General features: G+C 45.0%; 1 protein-coding gene across 3 annotated transcripts in view; it reads left to right on the forward strand.

Annotated features, from left to right (window-relative positions):
* Positions 1-23161, forward strand: part of ruvbl1 (RuvB-like AAA ATPase 1) — a 77914-nt gene that overhangs the window by 1722 nt on the left and 53031 nt on the right. For all 3 annotated transcript variants that reach the window (XM_070895681.1, XM_070895680.1, XM_070895679.1), the window contains exons 2-3: positions 14238-14324; positions 14834-14966. In XM_070895681.1, coding sequence (XP_070751782.1) covers positions 14238-14324; positions 14834-14966 — 220 coding nt within the window. The remainder of the gene's footprint in view (positions 1-14237; positions 14325-14833; positions 14967-23161) is intronic.

The following is a 23161-nucleotide window of genomic DNA, read 5'->3' on the forward strand; positions in this document are numbered from 1 at the left end:
ACCAGTTCTCTATCCATGTCAATATATTACCCCAATACCATGTGCTTTAATTTTTCACACTAATCTCTTGTGTGGGACCTTGTCAAAAGCCTTTTGAAAGTCCAAATACACCACATCCATTGGTTCTCCTTTGTTCACTCTACTAGTTACATTCTCAAAAAATTCTAGAAGATTAGTCAAGCATGATTTTCCTTTCATAAATCCATGCTGACTTGGACCGATCCTGTCACTGCTTTCCAAATGTGCTGCTTTATTAATGGATTCCAATATTTTTTTCCCCACTACCGATGTCAGGCTAACCAGTCTATAATTCCCTGTTTTCGCAACCCCACTTTTTTAAAAAAAAAAAGTGTGGTTACATTAGCTACCCTCCAATCCATAGGAACTGATCCAGAGTCTATAGAATGTTTGAAAATGACCACCAATGCAAGTACTCTGGGATGCAGACTATCAGGCCCTGGGGATTTATCGGCCTTCAATCCCATCAATTTCCCTAACACAATATCCTGACTAATAAGGATTTCCTTCAGTTCCTCCTCCTTGCTAGACCCTCGGTCCCTTATTATTTTCGGGAGGTTATTCGTGTCTTCTGTAGTGAGGACAGAACCAAAGTGTTTGTTCAGTTGGTCTGCCATTTCCTTGTTCCCCATTATGAATTCACCTGATTCTGACTGCAAGGGACCTACATTAGTCTTCACTAATCTTTTTCTCTTCACGTATCTATAGAAGCTTTTGCCGTCAGCTTTTATGTTCCTTGCAAGCTTATTCTTGTACTCTCTTTCCCCCCTCCAAATTAAACCCTTAGTCCTCCTCTGCTGGATTCTAAATTTCTCCCAGTCCTCGGGTTTGCTGCTTTTTCTGGTCAATTTATATGCCTCTTCCTCGGGACCTGACATTCCAGGTCCCAAACTACATGTTGAAGGATGGAAGATGCCTGTGTAGATTTTTTTAACGTGTGGTGGCCATTGTACAACAGCCACCACAGACAATGTACACACAGCAAGATCCTACAAGTCAGCAATGAGGTAATGACTCCCTGGCATTAGCATTTGAATTTGGGCCATCGTCCCTTTTGTCTCTCTAATCTCTCTTGTCTTCCAACCTATCACAGACCTCTCTTGTTTATTCTTCCCGTTCCCCTTTCAGTGCTGTTAAGAATCTGTTCTTTTCGAACACTCTCCAGTTCTGATGAAGGGTCATCGACCCAAAACGTTTACTCTGCTTCCTCTCCTCTGATGCTGCCTGACCTGCTGAAATTTCTAGCATTTTCTGTTTTTATTCCAGATCCCAGCATCTGCAGTATTTTGCTTTTGGACCAGATCATCATCTGTTTCAGTTATGTTGATTGGCGGATAAATTTTGACCCATGACTCTGGGGATAATTCCCCCACCACCTGTTCTTCTTTGAAATAATGCCATGGGATCTTTTGCGTCCACCCCATAAGGGAAGACTGGGCTCTGTTTAACTTCTCATCTGAATTATGTGCTCTGACGCAGAGGCGTATGTACTACCCACTGAGCCGCAGCTAAGTGAAAAGAAAGAACAAACTTGCATTTCTATAGCGCCTCAGGATGCCCCAAAGCGCTTTTTCAGCCAATTAATCACTTTGATGTCTCGTTGCTGTTGCGTGCAGCAAAGTTCCCACAAACAGCAAAAGAAAGAAAGACTTGCATTTATATAGCACCTTTCACGACCACCGGATTGCCCAAAGCGCTTTGCAGCCAATGAAGTACTTTGGGAAATTAGTCACTGTTGTAATGTGGGAAACGAGGCAGCCAATTTGCGCATAGCAAGCTCCCACAAACAGCAATGTGATAATGACCAGATAATCTGTTTTTGTTATGTTGATTGAGTGATAAATATTGGCCAGGACACCAGGGAGAACTTCCCTGCTCTTTGAAATAGTGCAGTGGGATCTTTTAAGTGCACATGAGGGCCTCGGTTTAACATCTCATCAGAAAGACGGCACCTCCGATGATGCAGTACTCCCTCCGCACTGCACTTCTTCTTCCGTATGGTAGTAGCAAGACGAATCAAACGTCAATATCCAAGTTGGATATCCAGGCCAAAGCTTCCGGTGGAACAGCGTGGATATCTTGTAGGCTGCCTGCGAGTTCCCTCTGAGGGCAGTGCTCAATGCTGTGCTCCAGATCTGATTAGGAACTCCACAGTTGCATGATGGTGATGCTTTAATCTTCCATCTATGGAGAAGATGGCAGCATCGACCATGACCGATTCTGAGGCGTTGATAGTTGTCCACTGTTTGCGAGGAAGGTTTGATCCGAGAGGCGGGAGTTCCTGGCATTGGTGAGGCCTATAAAGGCTCGGCGGCAGTCCGAGAGGCGGGAGTTCCTGGCGTTGGTGAGGCCTATAAAAGGCCCAGCGAGAGGCGGCGGCAGTCCGAGAGGCAGGAGTTCCTGGCGTTGGTGAGGCCTATAAAAGGCCCAGCGGCAGCGAGAGGCGGCGGCAGTCCGAGAGGCGGGAGTTCCTGGCGTTGGTGAGGCCTATAAAGGCTCGGCGGCAGTCCGAGAGGCGGGAGTTCCTGGCGTTGGTGAGGCCTATAAAGGCTCAGCGAGAGGCGGGAGTTCCTGGCGTTGGTGAGGCCTATAAAGGCCCAGCGGCAGCGAGAGGCGGCGGCAGTCCGAGAGGCGGGAGTTCCTGGCGTTGGTGAGGCCTATAAAGGCCCAGCGGCAGCGAGAGGCGGCGGCAGTCCGACAGGCGGGAGTTCCTGGCGTTGGTGAGGCCTATAAAGGCCCAGCGGCAGCGAGAGGCATACCTGTGCAGCTGCAGCGGGGAGAGAAGGCAAAAAAGAAGTAGAAAGAAATCAAAAGGTGACGTCACAGCCAAGAGGGTAAGTGATTGGCTGGTGATTGGTGAGTAGTTTTTCTCTCTTTTTTCTCTTCTATAACAGTGAGTAACTTTTAACATTGTTGTTGCCAATTTAAGTGTATCTAAGGGTTAAGTCATGGCAGGAGAGCTCGGTCGGGTGTTATGCTCCTCCTGTACCATGTGGGAACTCAGGGACGACACCAGTGTCCCTGACGACCATATCTGCAGGAAGTGTATCCACCTCAAGCTCCTGACGGTCCGCGTTGCGGAGTTGGAGCTGAGGGTGGATTCACTCTGGAGCATCCACGATGCTGAGAATGACGTGAGTATCACGTGTAGCGAGTTGGTCTTACCGCAGGAGAAGGGTCCACAGCCAGCTAGGGAATGGAAGACCAGCAGGAAGAGTAGTGCAAGGAAGGTAGTGCAGGAGTCCCCTGTGGTCATCCCCCTGCAAAACACATACACTGCTTTGGGTACTGTTGAGGGGGATGACTCATCAGGGGACGGCAGCAGCAGCCAAGTTCATGGCACCGTGGCTGGCTCTGTTGCACAGGAGGGCAGGAAAAAGAGTGGGAGAGCAATAGTGATAAGGGATTCAATTGTAAAGGGAATAGATAGGCGTTTCTGCGGCCGCAACCGAGACTCCAGGATGGTATGTTGCCTCCCTGGTGCAAGGGTCAAGGATGTCTCGGAGCGGATGCAGGACATTCTAAAAAGGGAGGGAGATCAGCCAGTTGTCGTGGTGCACATTGGTACCAACGACATAGGTAAAAAAAGGGATGAAGTCCTACGAAACGAATTTAAGGAGCTAGGAGCTAAATTAAAAAGTAGGACCTCAAAAGTAGTCATCTCGGGATTGCTACCAGTGCCACGTGATAGTCAGAGTAGGAATCGCAGGATAGCGCAGATGAATACGTGGCTTGAGCAGTGGTGCAGCAGGGAGGGATTCAAATTCCTGGGGGAGGTGGGACCAGTACAAACCGGACGGTCTGCACCTGGGCAGGACCGGAACCAATGTCCTAGGGGGAGTGTTTGCTAGTGCTGTTGGAGAGGATTTAAACTAATATGGCAGGGGGATGGGAACCAATGCAGGGAGACAGGGAAACAAAAAGGAGGCAAAAGCAAAAGACAGAAAGGAGATGAGGAAAGGTGGAGGGCAGAGAAACCCAAGGCAAAAAACAGAAAGGGCCACTGTACAGTAAAATTCCAAAAGGACAAAGGGTGTTAAAAAAACAAGCCTGAAGGCTTTGTGTCTTAATGGAAGGAGTATCCGCAATAAGGTGGATGAATTAACTGTGCAAATAGATGTTAACAAATATGATGTGATTGGGATTACGGAGACGTGGCTCCAGGATGATCAGGGCTGGGAACTCAACATCCAGGGGTATTCAACATTCAAGAAAGATAGAATAAAAGGAAAAGGAGGTGGGGTATCATTGCTGGTTAAGGAGGAAATTAAGGCAATAGTTCGGAAGGATATTAGTTTGGATGATGTGGAATCTATATGGGTAGAGCTGCAGAATACCAAAGGGCAAAAAACGTTAGTGGGAGTTGTGTACAGACCTCCAAACAGTAGTAGTGATGGGGAGGGCATCAAACATGAAATTAGGGGTGCGTGCAATAAAGGTGCAGCAGTTATCATGGGTGACTTTAATATGCACATAGATTGGGTTAACCAAACTGGAAGCAATACGGTGGGGGAGGATTTCCTGGAGTGCATAAGGGATGGTTTTTTAGACCAATATGTCGAGGAACCAACTAGGGGGGGAGGCCATCTTAGACTGGGTGTTGTGTAATGAGAGAGGATTAATTAGCAATCTCGTTGTGCGAGACCCCTTGGGGAAGAGTGACCATAATATGGTGAAATTCTGCATTAGGATGGAGAATGAAACAGTTAATTCAGAGACCATGGTCCAGAACTTAAAGAAGGGTAACTTTGAAGGTATGAGGCGTGAATTGGCTAGGATAGATTGCCGAATGATACTGAAGGGGTTGACTGTGGATGGGCAATGGCAGACATTTAGAGACCGCATGGATGAACTACAACAATTGTACATTCCTGTCTGGCGTAAAAATAAAAAAGGGAAGGTGGCTCAACCGTGGCTATCAAGGGAAATCAGGGATAGTATTAAAGCCAAGGAAGTGGCATACAAATTGGCCAGAAATAGCAGCGAACCCGGGGACTGGGAGAAATTTAGAACTCAGCAGAGGAGGACAAAGGGTTTGATTAGGGCAGGGAAAATGGAGTACGAGAAGAAGCTTGCAGGGAACATCAAGACAGATTGCAAAAGTTTCTATAGATATGTAAAGAGAAAAAGGTTAGTAAAGACAAACGTAGGTCCCCTGCAGTCAGAATCAGGGGAAGTCATAACGGGGAACAAAGAAATGGCGGACCAATTGAACAAGTACTTTGGTTCGGTATTCACTGAGGAGGACACAAACAACCTTCCGGATATAAAAGGGGTCGGAGGGTCTAGTAAGGAGGAGGAACTGAGGGAAATCCTTATTAGTCGGGAAATTGTGTTGGGGAAATTGATGGGATTGAAGGCCGATAAATCCCCAGGGCCTGATGGACTGCATCCCAGAGTACTTAAGGAGGTGGCCTTGGAAATAGTGGATGCATTGACAGTCATTTTCCAACATTCCATTGACTCTGGATCAGTTCCTATGGAGTGGAGGGTAGCCAATGTAACCCCACTTTTTAAAAAAGGAGGGAGAGAGATAACAGGGAATTATAGACCAGTCAGCCTGACATCGGTAGTGGGTAAAATGATGGAATCAATTATTAAGGATGTCATAGCAGTGCATTTGGAAAGAGATGATATGATAGGTCCAAGTCAGCATGGATTTGTGAAAGGGAAATCATGCTTGACAAATCTTCTGGAATTTTTTGAGGATGTTTCCAGTAGAGTGGACAAGGGAGAACCAGTTGATGTGGTATATTTGGACTTTCAGAAGCCTTTCGACAAGGTCCCACACAAGAGATTAATGTGCAAAGTTAAAGCACATGGGATTGGGGGTAGTGTGCTGACATGGATTGAGAACTGGTTGTCAGACAGGAAGCAAAGAGTAGGAGTAAATGGGTACTTTTCAGAATGGCAGGCAGTGACTAGTGGGGTACCGCAAGGTTCTGTGCTGGGGCCCCAGCTGTTTACACTGTATATTAATGATTTAGACGAGGGGATTAAATGTAGTCTCTCCAAATTTGCGGATGACACTAAGTTGGGTGACAGTGTGAGCTGCGAGGAGGATGCTATGAGGCTGCAGAGTGTCTTGGAATAGGTTAGGTGAGTGGGCAAATGCATGGCAGATGAAGTATAATGTGGATAAATGTGAGGTTATCCACTTTGGTGGTAAAAACAGAGAGACAGACTATTATCTGAATGGTGACAGATTAGGAAAAGGGGAGGTGCAACGAGACCTGGGTGTCATGGTACTTCAGACATTGAAGGTTGGCATGCAGGTACAGCAGGCGGTTAAGAAACCAAATGGCATGTTGGCCTTCATAGCGAGGGGATTTGAGTACAGGGGCAGGGAGGTGTTGCTACAGTTGTACAGGGCCTTGGTGAGGCCACACCTGGAGTATTGTGTACAGTTTTGGTCTCCTAACCTGAGGAAGGACATTCTTGCTATTGAGGGAGTGCAGCGAAGGTTCACCAGACTGATTCCCGGGATGGCGGGACTGACCTATCAAGAAAGACTGGATCAACTGGGCTTGTATTCACTGGAGTTCAAAAGAATGAGAGGGGACCTCATAGCAACGTTTAAAATTCTGACGGGGTTAGACAGGTTAGATGCAGGAAGAATGTTCCCAATGTTGGGGAAGTCCAGAACCAGGGGACACAGTCTAAGGATAAGGGGTAAGCCATTTAGGACCGAGATGAGGAGGAATTTCTTCACCCAGAGAGTGGTGAACCTGTGGAATTCTCTACCACAGAAAGTTGTTGAGGCCAATTCACTAAATATATTCAAAAGGGAGTTAGATGGAGTCCTTGCTACTAGGGGAATCAAGGGGTATGGTGAGAAAGCAGGAATGGGGTACTGAAGTTGCATGTTCAGCCATGAACTCATTGAATGGCGGTGCAGGCTAGAAGGGCCGAATGGCCTACTCCTGCACCTATTTTCTATGTTTCTATGATCCTTCAGGTTGTACTGTGGGCTCCTTTGTAAGGAATTCATTCCGTATGTCGCAGTTCTTCCAAGCATTCCGCCATTGGTCATCAAGGCTGAGGGGAGATCGCTGAAGGGCTTTGGCGATGGTCTAAAATGGGTGTGTAGATTTGAGACGGTTTGGTGGTAGGCTGCTCAAGTTGGCCTGCATCATCATGTCTTTGCTGGTGTAGCAGTTGTATTAACTGAAAAGAAAGCACAAACTTGCATTTCTATAGTGCCTCAGGACGCCCGAAAGCGCTTTATACAGCCAATGAATTATTTTTCTTTGAAGTGTGGTCACTGTTGCAATGTAAGAAATGCTGCAAGATAATTTGCACACAGCAAGATCCAACAAACAGCAAAAGAAAGAAAGACTTGCATTTATTTGGCACCTTTCACGACCACCGGATGTCTAAAAGCGCTTTACAGCCAATGAAGTACTGTTTTTGGAGTCTCTTCACAGTTGGAATGAGATAATGGCCAGATAATCTGTTTGTGATCTTGATTTGAAGGATAAATATTGGCCACAGGACACCGGGGATAACTCCTCTGCTGCCTTTGAAGTAGTGGCCATGGGATCTTTTTGCCCATCTGAGGGATGCAGACGGGGCCTCGGTTTAACGTCTCATCTGAAAGACAGCTCCTCCGACAGTGCAGCACTCCCTCAGCATTGCACTGGGAGTGTCAGCCTATATATTTGTGCTCTAATCCCTGGAGTGGGGCTTGAACCCACGACCTTCTGACTCAGAGGTGAGGGTGCTACCCACTGAGCCGCTGACAGAAAAGAAAGACATAACTTGCATTTCTCTAGCTCCTCAGGATGTCCGAAAGCACTTTACGCCCACTTTTATTTTGAAGTGTAGTCACTGTTGTAATGTAAGGAATCGCAACTAGCCAATTTGAGCATAGCAAGATCCCACACGGCAATGTGATCATTAGCCATGAGGAAAGAGTGGATAAGTAGGGGTTTTTGCAGATGATACAAAAATTGTCCGTGTCGTTGATAGTGAGGAGGAAAGCTGTCGACTGCAGCAAGATATCAATAGATTGTGCAGGTGGGTAGAAAAGTGGCAAATGGAATTCAATCTGGAAAAGTGTGAGGTAATGCATTTGGGGAGGATTAACGAGGCAAGGAAATACACATTAAATGGTAGGATACTGAGAAACAGAGGGACCTTAGAATGCCTATCCACAGATTATATAAGGTGGTTATGAAGGCATTGGGGATACTTTATTAACCGAGGCATAGAATATAAGAGCAGGGAAGTTATGCTTGAACTGTGTAAAACAGTAGTTAGGCTACAGCTAGCATACTGCGTACAATTCTGGTAAGAAAATTACAGGAAAGATGTGATTGCACTAGGGAGGGCACGGAGGAGATTTACAAGCATGTTACCCGGACTGGAGAATTTTAGCTGTGAGTGAGTAGTTTCAGTACAGCTACAACACTGGCATCTATCCGACAATATTGGAAACTGCCCAGATATGTCCTGTTCACAAAAAGCATGACAAATCCAATCCGACCAATTACCACTCCATCGGTCTACTCTCAATCATCAGTAAAGTGATAGAAGGTGTCGTCAACAATGATATTAAGCGGCACTTACTCAGCAATAACCTGCTCACCGGTGCTCAGTCTGGGTTCCGCCAGGACCACTCGACTCCAGACCTCATTACAGCCTTGGACCAAACGTGGACAAAGAGCTGAATTCCAGAGGTGAGGTGAGGTGAGAGTGACTGTCCTTGACATCAAGGCAGCATTTGATCGAGTGTAACATCAAGGAGCCCTAGTAAAACTGAAGTCAATGGGAATCGGGGAAAACTCTCCACTGGCTGGAGTCGTACCTGGCACAAAGGAAAATGGTTGAAATTGTTGGAGGTCAGTCATCACAGCCCTAGGAAATCACTGCAAGAATTCCTCAGGGCAGTGTCCTAGGCCCAACCATCTTCATCAATGATCTTCCCTTCATCATAAGATCAGAAGTAGGGACGTTCACTGATGACTGCACAGTGTTCAGTGCCATTTGCAACTCCTCAGATAATGAAGCAGTTCATGCCTGCATGCGGCAAGACCGGGATGATATTCAGGCTTGGGCTGATAAGTGGCAAGTAACATTTGTGCTGCACAAGTGACTGGCAATGACTGTCTCCAACAAGCGAGAGTCTAACCACTGCCCCATGACATTTAACGGCATTATCATCGCCGGATCCCCCACCATCAACATCCTGGGCGTCACCATTGACCAGAAACTTAACTGGACCAGCCACATAAATACTGTGGCAACAAGAGCAGGTCAGAGGCTGGGTATTCTGCGATGAGTGTCTCACCCCCTGACTCCCCAAAGCATTTTCACCATCTGCAAGGCACAGGTCAGGTGTGTGATGGAATTCTCTCCACTTTCCTGGATGAGTGTAGCTCCAACAACACTTAAGAAGCTCGACACCATCCAGGACAAAGTAGCCTTCTTAATTGACACCCCATCCATCATTGGCGTATCGTGGCTGCAGTGTGCACCATCTACAAGATGCACTGCAGTAATTCGCCAAGGCTTCTTGGGCAGCACCGTCCAAATCCGAGACCTCTACCACCTAGAAGGACAGCAGGCGCATTGGAACTCCATCTCCTGCAAGTTCCCCTCCAAATTACACACCATCCTGACTTGGAAGTATAACGGTGTTCTTTCATGGTTGCTGGGTCAGAATCCTGGAGCTCCCTCCCTAACAGCACTGTGGGAACACCTTCAGGACACGGACTGCAGCGGTTCAAGAAGGTGACTCAGCATCACCTTCTCACGGGCAACTAGGGATGGGCAATAAATGCTGGCCTTGCCGGCGACACCCACATCCCATGAACTAATAGAAAAAAAGGAAAGATTGGATAGGCTAGGATTGTTTTCTTTTGGAATAGAGGAGGCTGAGGGGAGATTTAATTTGAGGTGTATAAAATTATGAGGGACAAAGATAGGTCCTTCCTATCCACTCTATTTCCCTCAGCAGAGAGGTCAATAACTAGGGGCATAGATTTAAAGTAATTGGTAGAAGGATTAGAGGGGAGTTGAGGAGAAATGTTTTCACCCAGAGGGTGATGGGGGTCTGAAACTCACTGCCTGAAAGGTTGATGGAGACAATCCCTCATGACATTTGAAAAGTACTTGGATATGCACTTGAAGTGCTGTAATCTACAAGGCTACGGACCAAGAGCTGGAAAGTGCAGTTAGGCTGGATAACTATTTTCTGGCCGCAGAGACACGATGGGCCAAATGACGACCTCCTGTGCCACAAATTTCTACGATAATGACCAGATGATATGCTTTAGTGAATGTTGGTTGAAGGATAAATGTTTGCCTTGGACTCTGGGGAGAACTAATACAAATTGTAAAATACTGCAGATGCTGGAAATGTGAAATGTAAACACAAAATGCTGGAAATACTCAGCAGGTCAGGCAGCATCTGTGGAGAGAGAGAGAAAGAGAAACAGTTAACATTTCAGGTTGGTGCATTTTCGTCAGAACTGGGGGATCTCCCCTGCTCATCAAAATAGTGCCATGGATCTTTTACTTGAGAGGGTCGATGGGGCCTCGGTTTGACAAAAGACGGCACCTCTGAAAATGCACCCTCACTACTGCACTGGGGGTGTTAGCCTGTATGTGGGACTTCAACCCACAACCTCTGACTCTGAGTGACTGGCTGACATCTAGACTGTTGCTCCTGTGTTGTGAGTACTTGCTGAGAATTTCTGCTAACTGCACGGCACAAATCCACCATTTAAAAAATAAACTTCCATTTATTTCCTCTGTCAGCTGTGGCTCAGTGAGTAGCACTCTCCCATCTGAGTTAGAAGGTCGTGGGTTCAAGTCCCATTCCAGTTAATGGAAGAACAGTCAAAGGATAAGGCATCAATTACTGTGCCAAAAGGCAGCAGTACAATGTCTCTCCCACCAAATAAGTGAGTTCCGCTCCGTGGTGCAATATTTTGGTGTTCAGTGTGCTGTGGCACTATGTTAAACTTTATTAAAAGGGTTGCAAGACTAAATGGAATTGGGTAGGATCCACAATAGGTGCTGATTTGTTCTGTGTCTGGGAGAAAGGCAATTTATCAACCGTTCTTAAACCCAAAAAGTGGATGACCGATAGAATGAGGCAAGGGAGGAAGATGTATCAAACTTCCTGACTCTAATTATGAAACTTGTTGAAATCATGATGGGTATTGACATCCTCAGGAATCTAGGCTGACACTTGATGTAGACATAAAAGATTCCATGGCACTATTCGAAGTAGTGCAGAGTCGTTCTGGTGTCCTGGCCAAAATTTATCCCTCAACCAAAACAGATTAACTGAGCTAGTTGGCCACCTGCATGACCTATTAGCCAAAGGAAGCACACGGCCCAGTAAAAACAAATGGGACTAGAATTTCTTTTTAAAAGAGTGAAATCATATCCACAAAATGAAAATAACTGCAGGGGAGATGGAAGAAATAATGGAGTGAGTCAGACACTGGCTCTGTAGCATGTGGGCCGCCCCGACCTGTGTGAGGAGAACACCGCAGGTCGGGGCTATAAGTAGAGTTGGAGCGCCGAGCCCTGGAACATCGTGGCGGAGGTGCGGCGAATGAGGGTACGGGGCCCAGAAGAGCACTAGGTCCGTGCAGCAGAGCAGGTCTCCGGTTGTCCTGGTTAATCCTTGCCACTGGATAAAGGCCTAGCTCTGTCAAGCCCATGTGGTGGCTGATGTGCAACGGTTACCACACGTTTTTAAAAAAAAAAGTTTCGACTGGAACATCTGGTCCTTCATTGAAACATCTGTGAACTCGTGGAAGCAGTCATCCTCGTTCGAGGGACTGCCTATGATACCATGGTTCATTGATGGCACTCTCGCTTCTGATGCAGAATGTTGTAGGTTTAAATCCCACACCAGAGACTTGGGCACAAAAATCTAGGTTGACACTCCAGAACCGAGAGAATGCGCACTGTCAGAGGTGCTGTCTTTTGGATGAGATAATAAACAGAGGTCTCCGCCTGCCTCTCGGGTGAATGTAAAAGATCCCATAGTCCTGCTTGAAGAGGAATAAGGATTTCTCCTTGTGCCGTGGCCAAAACACCACTAAAAATTGATAACAGATCATTGCTTGTTTGTGGGAGCTTGCTGTGTGGAAATTGGCTGCCATATTTGCTTACATAACAACAGTGACTGCACTTTAAAAGTATTTCATTGGCTGTAAAGTTCTTTGGGATGGCCTGGGGCTGTCAAAAGTTACCATGGTTTCAATGAGTGTTCACCTCTAGAGCCAGCCTGAATGATACTTCTCCCTCCCTTCCCTCATTGTATCTGTCATCCACATTTTGGATTGGAAGAATTTTCTGCAAATTGCCTTTTTCCCAGACACAACCCATCAGTCCCTATTATGGATCTTGCTCAGATCCACTTAATCTCAACCTCTACTAGTGAGGTGTTTTTCTAGCACTCCTGGAAAGATGATCATTCCCTTATCTTGGCCTCAAATCTATCTCAGTATATTGCTATCTTTTTTGTATTCCTTCGACTTCAGGTACTTGTGTGATCATTATTCCTCTGAACTTTCCTCTCGTTTCCTATAAATTCCAAATGTGCTGTCCTATGTGCCCTTCCTTCTCCTTTTAGACTTACCGTGTTGGTGTTTACTCATCAGTCTGATTCTTACTCTTAACTTAATTCTCCCCAAGCACCTCAAATTATGGAACTCCTCACCTCTCTGGTCTTGCCTTCCTAATACAAGCTTTAAAAAAAAATGACTTTGCCAACAACCAACCACTACTTAATCTAGCTTGTATTTTCTATTCTTTTCTACCTTGTTTATGTTCTGCTCAGTGGCCCTTCTTCTAGTTTTGTGAATAATGCCCCTGCAGGGAGGGGGCTGAACACATGCACCCCGATTTTAAAAGGGTTGAGAATGTTGCGCCTGAGCCCCAAAATGGGTGGCGAGCCTGGGAGGTCCAGGGATGTGGAGGCCCTGCTGATCTTAACGGCAGATCCTCCTTTAAAAGTTCTCGGAGTCCTGCCCGACACCTGGCCAGCGGGAACTCTGCTGCAGGAGGCCACAACCTGGGACCCGTGGGAAGAGTCCCTGTCAGGCAGTGAGAGGAGGGGTATGGATGCAATCAGGGGGAGGCCCGAGAACTCCAAGAATTTTGACGGAATGTTTTAAGACTTAACTTGGCCCCTTCTGGCCAGTCGGTGCCTCCTGTTATGGTCTGCTGCCAGGCAGCAGACAGTGCTGGACACCCCCTCTTTCAGTTAGATTACTTTGCAGCACCGATGACATCATCAGGCCACGAATTTTGAATGTAATCTAGGCCTGTGGCAGGAGCCTTAAGTGTAATTTTAACCTCTCGCATGTACCTTTCTTGCTGGACGAGATGGTTTAAAATGGAGGTCTTGGCTTTTGCAGTCTTTGACTGTTGAAAGGATCACACTTGTGTCCCCGTCCGACATCCAAATGCGTGTACTTTACTAATGGCAGAAACCATAGCTGATTGGTCTCAGCACCCCCCCAGACAAAGAAGGGAACAATTATAATGCCCATTGTTGCTTCCTTGGCTGAGAAAAGCTCACGTGCCACTCCGCTCGCTTGGGGATGGAATCTCAGACCTTTCTAATTGTATGGTTCAGGATTACATTTATACAATGCATCTACCCATGACTGAGCCATTGCGGAAAAGTTAGAAAGGCTTCTCTATTGTATCCATGATCTGTTTCATAGCTTTTTCTCTGGGCCCCTAGACCCCTCGGAAACAGATCTATTTTCAAGCACTATAACGCTTACAAAAGTTAATCCAAATAGACTGCTGCTTTATTTCTCCCCTTTCCCATTTTATGTATCTTTCTGGGAATACCTTTAGTTATTCAAAGCTATTTATTAATTGTTCTGTTTCACGTACACTTGGTTCTTAAATGGTCAAATGAATCGTACAAAATGTAATTTACGGGTCATGTCCTGTGACAGTGCAAATCATAAAGTAGCATGCCTTGTACTTCTATAGTTAACTACTGCATTCAAACCAAACACAAATCTTGACTATATAGGGGTTAGAATAAATTAGGGAATGGATCATTAATGTGGTGGGGGGCGGGGGCGGGGGGGGGCGATGGAGAATATTGTTTCGACAACATCACTTCATACTGTCGGCATTACAATTTCTTTATTTCCTGGGAGATGAGGAGCACGGTAAGGTCCCATTATAGGTATAAAAGCACTGACTTTGTTTTTTTCTTTCTCTAGGCATGTGGAATCATAGTGGAGCTGATTAGAAGCAAGAAAATGGCTGGCAGGGCTATTTTGTTGGCTGGACCTCCAGGAACTGGCAAGGTACAGTAGCCAGTTGGCTGGGTGGTAGCTATGTTAGAAACGCTGAGGGCTTTGGCCTCCTTCCTTCTGCATGATTGTATGTTGAATTTAAAAAAAAATGTAGGAGTTCTCCAATTTGGCTCCCAATAGGTCCCATGCATTTGATCCTTGTGGCACAAATCCAGTTGAAAAATGTACAGTTCTAGATGTCTGAATTCAATTTATGTTGATTCTAGATTTAATCTGGCTCAGGCCTGTATTATGTCTTGTTGATTCTGCCAATAGTTGATGAGAATTATCGCCATTGACACGCTAAGCTTTGCTCATTTAGGGAATCCATCACTGAGTCTTGCTGTTTTAACATCAGGCAGCTCTGCCCTGGTGGGACATTTGACTTTTGACCAAGTTTTTCAAACTATTTTTAAAAAAACAAAATAAGGGATGATTTGAGCAAGTAGTGCTCCCCCTAGCTTTCCCTTTAATTCTGAGCAAGACCACTCAATGAATGAGCTTTCTTTTCCTTCCTGCAGACAGCTTTGGCTCTGGCCATTGCACAGGAGCTGGGGAACAAAGTCCCATTTTGTCCCATGGTGGGAAGCGAAGTCTATTCGACTGAAATCAAGAAAACTGAAGTACTGATGGAAAACTTCAGGCGCGCAATTGGTGAGTGGCAGATTTTAAAGCTTTGCTTTGACTTTTTGTTTGCACCTTGTAACCACCAGAAAGCTTGTGGTATGGCACTTTTGTGCAGGAAGTTGTATAATTTAGGGTGGTTCAGTGATATTAGGGAAGTGTTCTAAAGGCCAATGGCTGAACTGTTGGGCTTTGTTTATTCTGCTCAGCACTGTACCTGTATGATGTTTCATTGCCCTGGGGCTCTGTATCTGAGTTGTTTAAATGCTCCAGAAATCCCGTGAAAGAGGAATTGGAATCTTCAATTATATTTCATGTATGGAATCTTGAAGCTGAAAATGGCTTGTGGATGTTGTGACCAAGTGCATTTTAGTTTGCCTGAATCGGAAAACTTAGTACTGTGGTACAGTATACTTAACAGTTACACAAGAACATAAGAATTAGGAACAGGAGTAGGCCATATGGCCCCTTGAACCTTCTCCGCCATTCAATAAGATCATGGCTGATCTTCGACCTCAACTTCACTTTCTCGCCCAATCCCCATATCCCTTGCTTCCTCTGGAGTCCAAAAATCTCAGCCTTGAATATATTCAATGGCTCAGCAGCCACAGCACTTTGGGGCAGAGAATTCCAAAGATTCACAACCCTCTTGAGTGAAGAAATTCCTCCTCATCTCAGTCTTAAAAGGCTGACTCCTTTTTACCCTGAGATTATGCCTCCTAGTTCTAGACTCCCCAGCCAGGGGAAACATGGTGTGCTATTTGCTGAAAGTTAATGTAGATCTCTGATGTGTGTGTTTGTAAGTCAGCATGTATATAGTTTACTAATTCCCTGTCTTTTTTTGCCTATATGTGATTATTTACCATTAACTCCGGGCCAAGCTCAAAAGAGGGAAGGTGAACAATTTAGGCTTCAAGACTTCTCTCACAATGTGATGAGTGTGTGTTAAGAGCCTTGGAAACGGTATAGTGAAGGTTCGTTTGTCAACTAGGCATACTAGGAATGAGAGTTTGTTAATATCACAAGATAATATCTTTATAGACTTTATTACAAGAAGATTTGAGTACAAGAGTAAAGACATCTTATTGTAATTATAATGCACCCTGGAGCATTGTGTACAGTTTTGGTCTCCTTACCTTAGGAGGGATAAACTTGCCATTGAGGGAGTGCAACGAAGGTTCACCAGATTGGGGGGGATTGACCTATGAGGAGAAATTGAGTAGACTCTCTAGAGGTTTAGAAGAATGAGAGGTGATCTCATTGAAATTCTTACAGGGCTTGACAAGGTAGATGCAAGGAGGACGTTTCCTCTGGCTGGGAAGTAGAGAACCAGGAATGTTTATCTTCGTTTCCTGGTGACCAGGACTGAGCAAAAGGGAACAAAGGGTTATGTAGAGCGGGCAGGGAAGTGGAACTGAGTCCATGATCAGATCAGCCATGATCTTATTAAATGGCGGAGCAGGCTCGAGGGGTCAAATGGCCTACTCCTGCTCCTATTATGTTCTTTTGTCTCCAAAAAGGGGTCGACCATTTAGTACTGAGATTAGGAGAAATTTCTTCACTCAGAGGGTGGTGAATCTTTGGAATTCTCTACCCCAGAGAGCTGTGGAGGCTCAGTTTTTGAGTATATTCAAGACCGAGATCGATAGATTTTTGGATATTAAGGGAATCAAGGGATATGGGGATAGTGCAAGTAAGAGGAGTTGAAGTAGAAGATCAGCTATGATGGTAATTGAATGGGAGGAGCAGGCTCAAGGGGCCAAATGGCCTACTCCTGCTCCTATTTCTTATGTTCTTAGGTAATTATAGATGAGGAGGCTATTTGATTCATCCATGCAGAGATTATAAAACAGCCTCCCCTTGCGTTCTAGTGTTCAACAGTTTCTTCAATGATTCCTGAGTTTTTGCCTCCACCGCTAACTGAAAGCTTATTCCACATTGATCACTCTGTGCGTTGGAGAATTTTCTGATATCTGTCCTAAATTGATCATTCTCGAGTTTGAACCTGCGTTCCCTTTGTTCTACTCCTGTAATTTAATTTAAATATTCTGGGTTGTCTTTTTCTATACCATATATACCTCCTGAGATCGGCTTTCATGCGCTCCTTTTCCAGATTGAAATGCCCACATTTCTGCAGCTTTTTTTCTTACCTGAGGATTAGCCTCATGGCACTTCTGTGGACTGCCTTTAGTCTGCCTCTTGAATGTTTATCTTCGTTTCCTGGTGACCAGGACTGAAGGCAGTATTCAAGGTGTGGTTTGACTGGAGCACTGTAAAATTTGATCATTACCGCCTCTGATTTGTATTCTACTGTATGTAGTTCCTGTTGGCTTTGTTGATTGCTGCTCTGCATTGCTGGAATATATTTAGCATTGACTTTACTAGGACTCCTAGGTTTCTTTCAGCTTCATCCTTAGCTATTTCAGTGGATTTCATCTCGTCCAGCTTCACATTTCTCTGCATTAAATTTCAGTGGCTATTGTTCTGCCCACTAGTCCAACTTAATTTGTAATTTCGAAACAATCTTTTCAGATTCTATTGCCTCTCCAGTTCGGTAACAAAAGTAAATTTGACCACTTTGCATTGAATTCCTGATTCCAGGTGGTTTATGTCAATTAGAAACAGTAATGGTCCCAGAACTGAGCCTGAGGTACCCCACCCATTACTTCTCTCCCCAGCCCCCTTCCAATGATATAACTCCTCTAACAAATACTTGTTTTCTATTCTTCATCGGTTTCTTATCCATTTACTCTCCATTCCCACAGCTATAAGTTTAATAAATAGCTTTTCATAGAATCATAGAAGAATCAGAGAAATTTACAGCACTGAAGGAGGCCATTTGGCCCATCGTGTCCGTGCCGGCCGACAGAGCTATCCAACCTAATCCCACTTCCCAGCTCTTGGTCCGTAGGCCTGTAGGTTGCGACATTTCAAGTGCAAATCCAAGTACTTTTTAAATGTGGTGAGGGTTTCTGCCTCAACCACCTTTCAGGCAGCGAGTTCCAGACCTCCACCACCTCCTACCAATTACTTTAAATCTATGTCCCTGATTGTTGACACCTCTGCTAATGGAAATGGGTCCTTCCTATCCACTCTATCTAGGCCCCTCATAATTTTATACACGCATGTCAATAAGGGCTCCCCTCAGCTTCCTCTGTACCAAAGAAAACAACCGCAGACTATCCAATTTTTCCTCATAACTAATATTCTCCAGTCCAGGCAAAATCCTCATAAATCTCCTCAGTACACTCTCTGGTGCATCACATCTTTCCTGTAATGTGACCAGAACTACACGCAGTACTCAAGCTGCGGCGAACTAGTGTTTTATACAGTTCAAGCATAACCTCCCTGCTCTTGTATTCTATTCCTCGGCTAACAAAGGCAAGTATTCTGTGTGCCTTCTTAACTACCTTTTCTACCTGGCCTGCTACCTTCAGGGATCTGTGGACGTGCATGGTTTTCATAGTGGAACTTTATCAATAGCCTTTTGAAAGTCCAGGTTCACCACATCATAGAGCTTACCACTGTCCTCTTGGGTTGTTGCTTCCACCAAGAAGTCAGGGAAGTTGTTCAGGCAAGATCTTCTCCTCCTGAATCCATGTTGACTGCTATTTCTTCTTTTGCTTGCATGGCAACACTTGAGGCAGCCCATTTTTCCCACTGCTTTGCATCCAGCAGGTTGTGCTCCAGGTTGTTTCCATAACGGTCACTTTTTCTGTGGACAGCTCATTAGCCTGTGATTCCACCCCATACCAGGAGAACGGGATAGGTGTGATAGTGGTATTGCCGCTCCATTCCCATTGGACGCAAGTAACCCGTTGGATGTTAACCCAGTATTCAGAGGCCGGAGCTTTAGTCTCCTGTTCAGTGGTGCTTTTTACAAGACTGTTATTACACAGATGGTCCTCAGGTTTACTTCTGATAATTTATTTTGCATGGGGTGGAAGTAAGACTCTATAGCTGCCTCTTCTCTATTTTGTCACTCTTTTTGAATATGGGAATCAATGTTCCCTACAAGCTGCGCAGCCGCGCAAGCTGAACTGCCACGTAGGCCGCTCGGCAGCTTTTCAATTAGAATAAACCGCACATTTGCTGTATTTTGAATGGGCCGTGCAGCCACTTAAAGGGTCACGCACCCAAAAAATTACAGAACATTGATGAGCACCATGGTAGCCTGTTTTCAATCTTGTTTCCACCTGGCTCCTCGAGCCTGCTCCGCCATTTAATAAGATCATGACTGATCGGATTGTGGACTCGGCTCCACTTCCCTGACCGCTTCCCATAACCCTTTATCCCCTTATCGCTCAAAAATTTGTCTATCTCTGCCTTAAATATATTCAATGACCCAGCATCCACAGTTCTCTGGGGCAGAGAATTCCATAGATTTTACAACCCTTTGAGAGAAGAAATTCCTCCTCATTTCAGTTTTAAATGGGCGGCCCCTTATTCTGAGACTCTGTCCCCTAGTTTTAGTTTCCCCTGAGTGGAAATTTCCTCTCTGCATCCACCTTGTCGAGCTCCCTCAGTATCTTGTATGTTTCGATAAGATCACCTCTCATTCTTCTGAACTCCAATGTGTATAGGCCTAACTTACTCAACCTATCTTCATAAGTCAAAGAAGTAGTCATTCAGAATATTTAGTTTATTTTGTACTTGTCCTCCGTGTCAAGTTTGTTTGAATCTTTTATGTTTTTCACCTCTTCTCGAACAGCCCCCTTTCTGTTACTCAAGTTTTTTTTTTAAACTGTTATACTTTCCCTCAACTGCTAAACTTTTTACCGATTCTCTCTGCCCCTCTGATCGCCTTTTAACACACGTTTACAATTTTCTGTATTTATCCCAGTCGCTCCCTTCCCTGCAAGATTTGTACATACTATTTTTCCTTTTAATCTCGCTTTTAATTTGTTGCTTGCTCCATTTAGGGTCACATTTGTTCAATCTGAACTTATTGGTTTTGGGAATGTATTTGTCCTGCATGCTCAGTATAATACCTTTAAAGGTATTCCATATGTCAAATACTGAAGTATTGTTGAACAGCCTCCCCTAATCTATTTCCTATAGTTATTCCCACATTTCATTGACTTTAGCCTTTTTTGAGTTTTGTACCTGGGACCTAGTGTTGGGTAATTCTGACTCCCAGAAATATGGTTAAGAAGGCATACAGGATAATTTCCTTTATCAGCCGAATCATAGAATATAAGAGCAGGGAGGTTGTGCTAGAACTGTATAAAACACAGCTAGAGTACTAGGTACAGTTCTGGTGGTCACATTTCAAGAAAGATGTGATTGCACCAGAGAGGGTACAGAGGAGATTTGCAAGGATGTCGCCAGGATTGGAGAATTTTAGCTATGAGGAAAGATAGGCTGGGTTTGTTTTCTTTGGAACAGAGGAGGCTGAGTGGAGACTTGATTGAGGTGTATAAAATTATGAGGGGCCTAGATAGAGTGGATAGGAAGAACGTATTTCCCTGAGCAGAGAGGTCAACAACCAGCGGGCATAGATTTAAAGTAATTGGTAGGATTAGAGGAGATATGAGGGGAAATGCCTTCACCCAAGAGGGTGGTGGGGGTCTGGAACGCACTGCCTGAAAGGGTGGTGGAGGCAGAAACCGCCAGCACATTTTAAAATGTACCTGGATGTGTGCACTTGAAGTGCCGTAACCTACAGGGCTATGGATCTAGTGCTGGAGAGTGGAATTAGGCTGGATAGCTCTTTTTCAGCTGGCACAGACACGATGGTTTGAATGGTCTCCTTCTGTGCCATAAATTTCTATGATTCTATTTTAAACGTTAGCGCTCTGTGGTCGATGTTCACCAGGGGTGCTGCAATATATATCTCCTGTACATTTTATGGGTCATTTGCCAGTATCTGATCAAACTGAGCATTGCCTCTTGTTTCCTCTTTGTCATGCTGGGTCAAGAAGCAGTCATCTATAACACCAACCAACTTGTTTATAGTTGAAGTATAACACAAAAAATGAGTTTTTTTCACTGAAATAGACAAGGTTAAGAGGGGCTCTAATAGAGGTTTTCAAAAATTATATAAAAATTTTGAGAGAGATCATAGTGAAAGATTGTTTCTGTTAGCTAATTATCAATAGAAGAATGAAAGGGAAGTTGGAAGAATTTTTTTCACACAGGTGTATTAGTACATGGAATGCTCTACCACAAGTGCCTATTGATGCAGAGATTATAACATTTAAAATGAAAAATGTCAAGGGATGCAGAGAAATAGAATTAGAGTCAACAGGGACGATGGCATAAAATGAGCTTTGGAGCTGCAATTTCTAGTAATTATTTTGAGCTTTGGACAGGAAGGAGGGATGGCAGTTGTGATTTCCATTCCTGTGCTTTTATGTACAATGGTGAAACAAGACTGTTTTTCATTGCTGACAACAGCAGTGCATATTTCTTGGGGTCAAGAAAGCATTCCTAGCCCAGATGAAGGGCAACTTGATGCCCACATCTGCCAATGCCAGATTCCTGCTAGTCGCCTTGGGATGTGTTGGAGCTGACACCCAGCAGAGGAGTGATTCGACTCCTGGAGGCTAAGATCAGGAGCTTGGCAGTGGCGATTCCAGGCACGTAATCGCGTCCTGCCACTCTGTACCACAGGGCATGGCTCAGTGTTGTCTGGGGAAGTTGCTTCTTAATCACCCCAACAAAATAAAAGCCAAGTGTTGACCCATTGATTCTGATTTTTTTTTAAATGAGGCTATTGGCTTTTGCCTGCCCTTTATGTAGCTGTCAAATTAAAAACTTGAGGAGAAATAGAAGGAGAGCAGCCCACAATATTTCCTCGAAGTGATGACGTGCCCTGTCAGAGGTTTCAGTAATTCAAGCTCGCAGATGAAACCGTTGTCAGCATTGTTGTCAGGTTGAGAGATAAAGGCAGTGGAGTTAAATCGCTTATACAGCCAGCCTCATTGATAGGCCGGCGCATTCTCTGAATGTCAGGATGGAGGAACTTTGCGAACAAATAACGGGCCTAGTGAAAGATTGGGATGTTTCAGTGGAGCATCTCTCTGCTGCTTCGATCCACCTGGTTTGGACTAAATCAAGCTATTGAGCAAAGCTCCCGTTTTCATCCCAAGGCACCAGAAATGAAGTTAAATGTTTCCAAAAAAGATTTTGAAGTGTGGTTGCCAGTAACTTGACGGCTCGTAATAAACTTTGATATGGTGTTCTTTTCATAATTGTTCCCCCCCCCATCCCCCGCCCACAGTTTTTTTACGCATCTCTCCTGAAGGTGCTGACTCATTCTGGGGTTGGGTTACACAGTAAAGTTTCTCCATCCCAGCCCCTGGTGATTTGCCATTCCTGACGTGAGACTAGCTAATGGGAGCATCGGCAGGACAACAGTCGCAACCTGCAAGCTTGATCCTGCCTTCATCTGATGACCGCGGGCACTTGTAAGAAAAGTTGCTGGATGCTGGTCAAGAGTAGGAATGCTGCTGTTTCTCGAGGACCCGCTGGGACGCACTAACCGCACAGGGCAGCATTTGAACCTAGAATCTTCTCGTCCGTATAGCTCGGCACCATATCAGGAAAGCTAACGGCATACATCTGTGTACTCTGACTCCAGCAGTAATTGCCAATGGTAGCTTTGCCTCGATTTCAAAATTCTCATCCTTGTTTACAAATTCCTCCATGTCCTCGCCCTCCTCCCTATCTCTGTAACCTCCTTCAGCCTCACAACACCCCGAGATGTCTGCGCTCCTCAAATTCTGCCCTCTTCAGCATCCTTGATTAAAATCGCTCAACCATCGGCCATGCCTTCAGCTGCCTGTGCTAAGCTCTGGAGCTCCCTCCCTAAACCCCTCTACCTCTTTCCTCCTTTAAGATGTTTCTTAAAACCTACCTCTTTGACCAAGCTTTTGGTCACCTGCCATAATTTCTTATGTGGCTCGTTGTCAAATGTATTGTTTTGCCTTATAACACTCTTGTGAAGCGCCTTGGAATGTTTTACTACGTTAACGGTGCCATATAAATACAAGTTGTTGCTAATACAGTCTCCTTACCCTGGACAAGTAGTGTTTCTTCTTGGTTGGGGAGAGCTTTATTGCTTCTCGCTGTGTTATGTACAGGTATTGAAATCCAAATCCAAGCTAAATACACATTTGTAATTGATCTCTGATTATTCATTATTCTGTTTCTTCTTCTGAGTGTTAACAGTGAGGTGCCAGACTCCTGCCATAACTGGTGTGACCGGGACAGTGATGCAC

This window comes from Pristiophorus japonicus, chromosome 12 (genome assembly GCF_044704955.1).
Source record: "Pristiophorus japonicus isolate sPriJap1 chromosome 12, sPriJap1.hap1, whole genome shotgun sequence".
In the NCBI taxonomy this organism is placed as follows: domain Eukaryota; kingdom Metazoa; phylum Chordata; class Chondrichthyes; family Pristiophoridae; genus Pristiophorus; species Pristiophorus japonicus.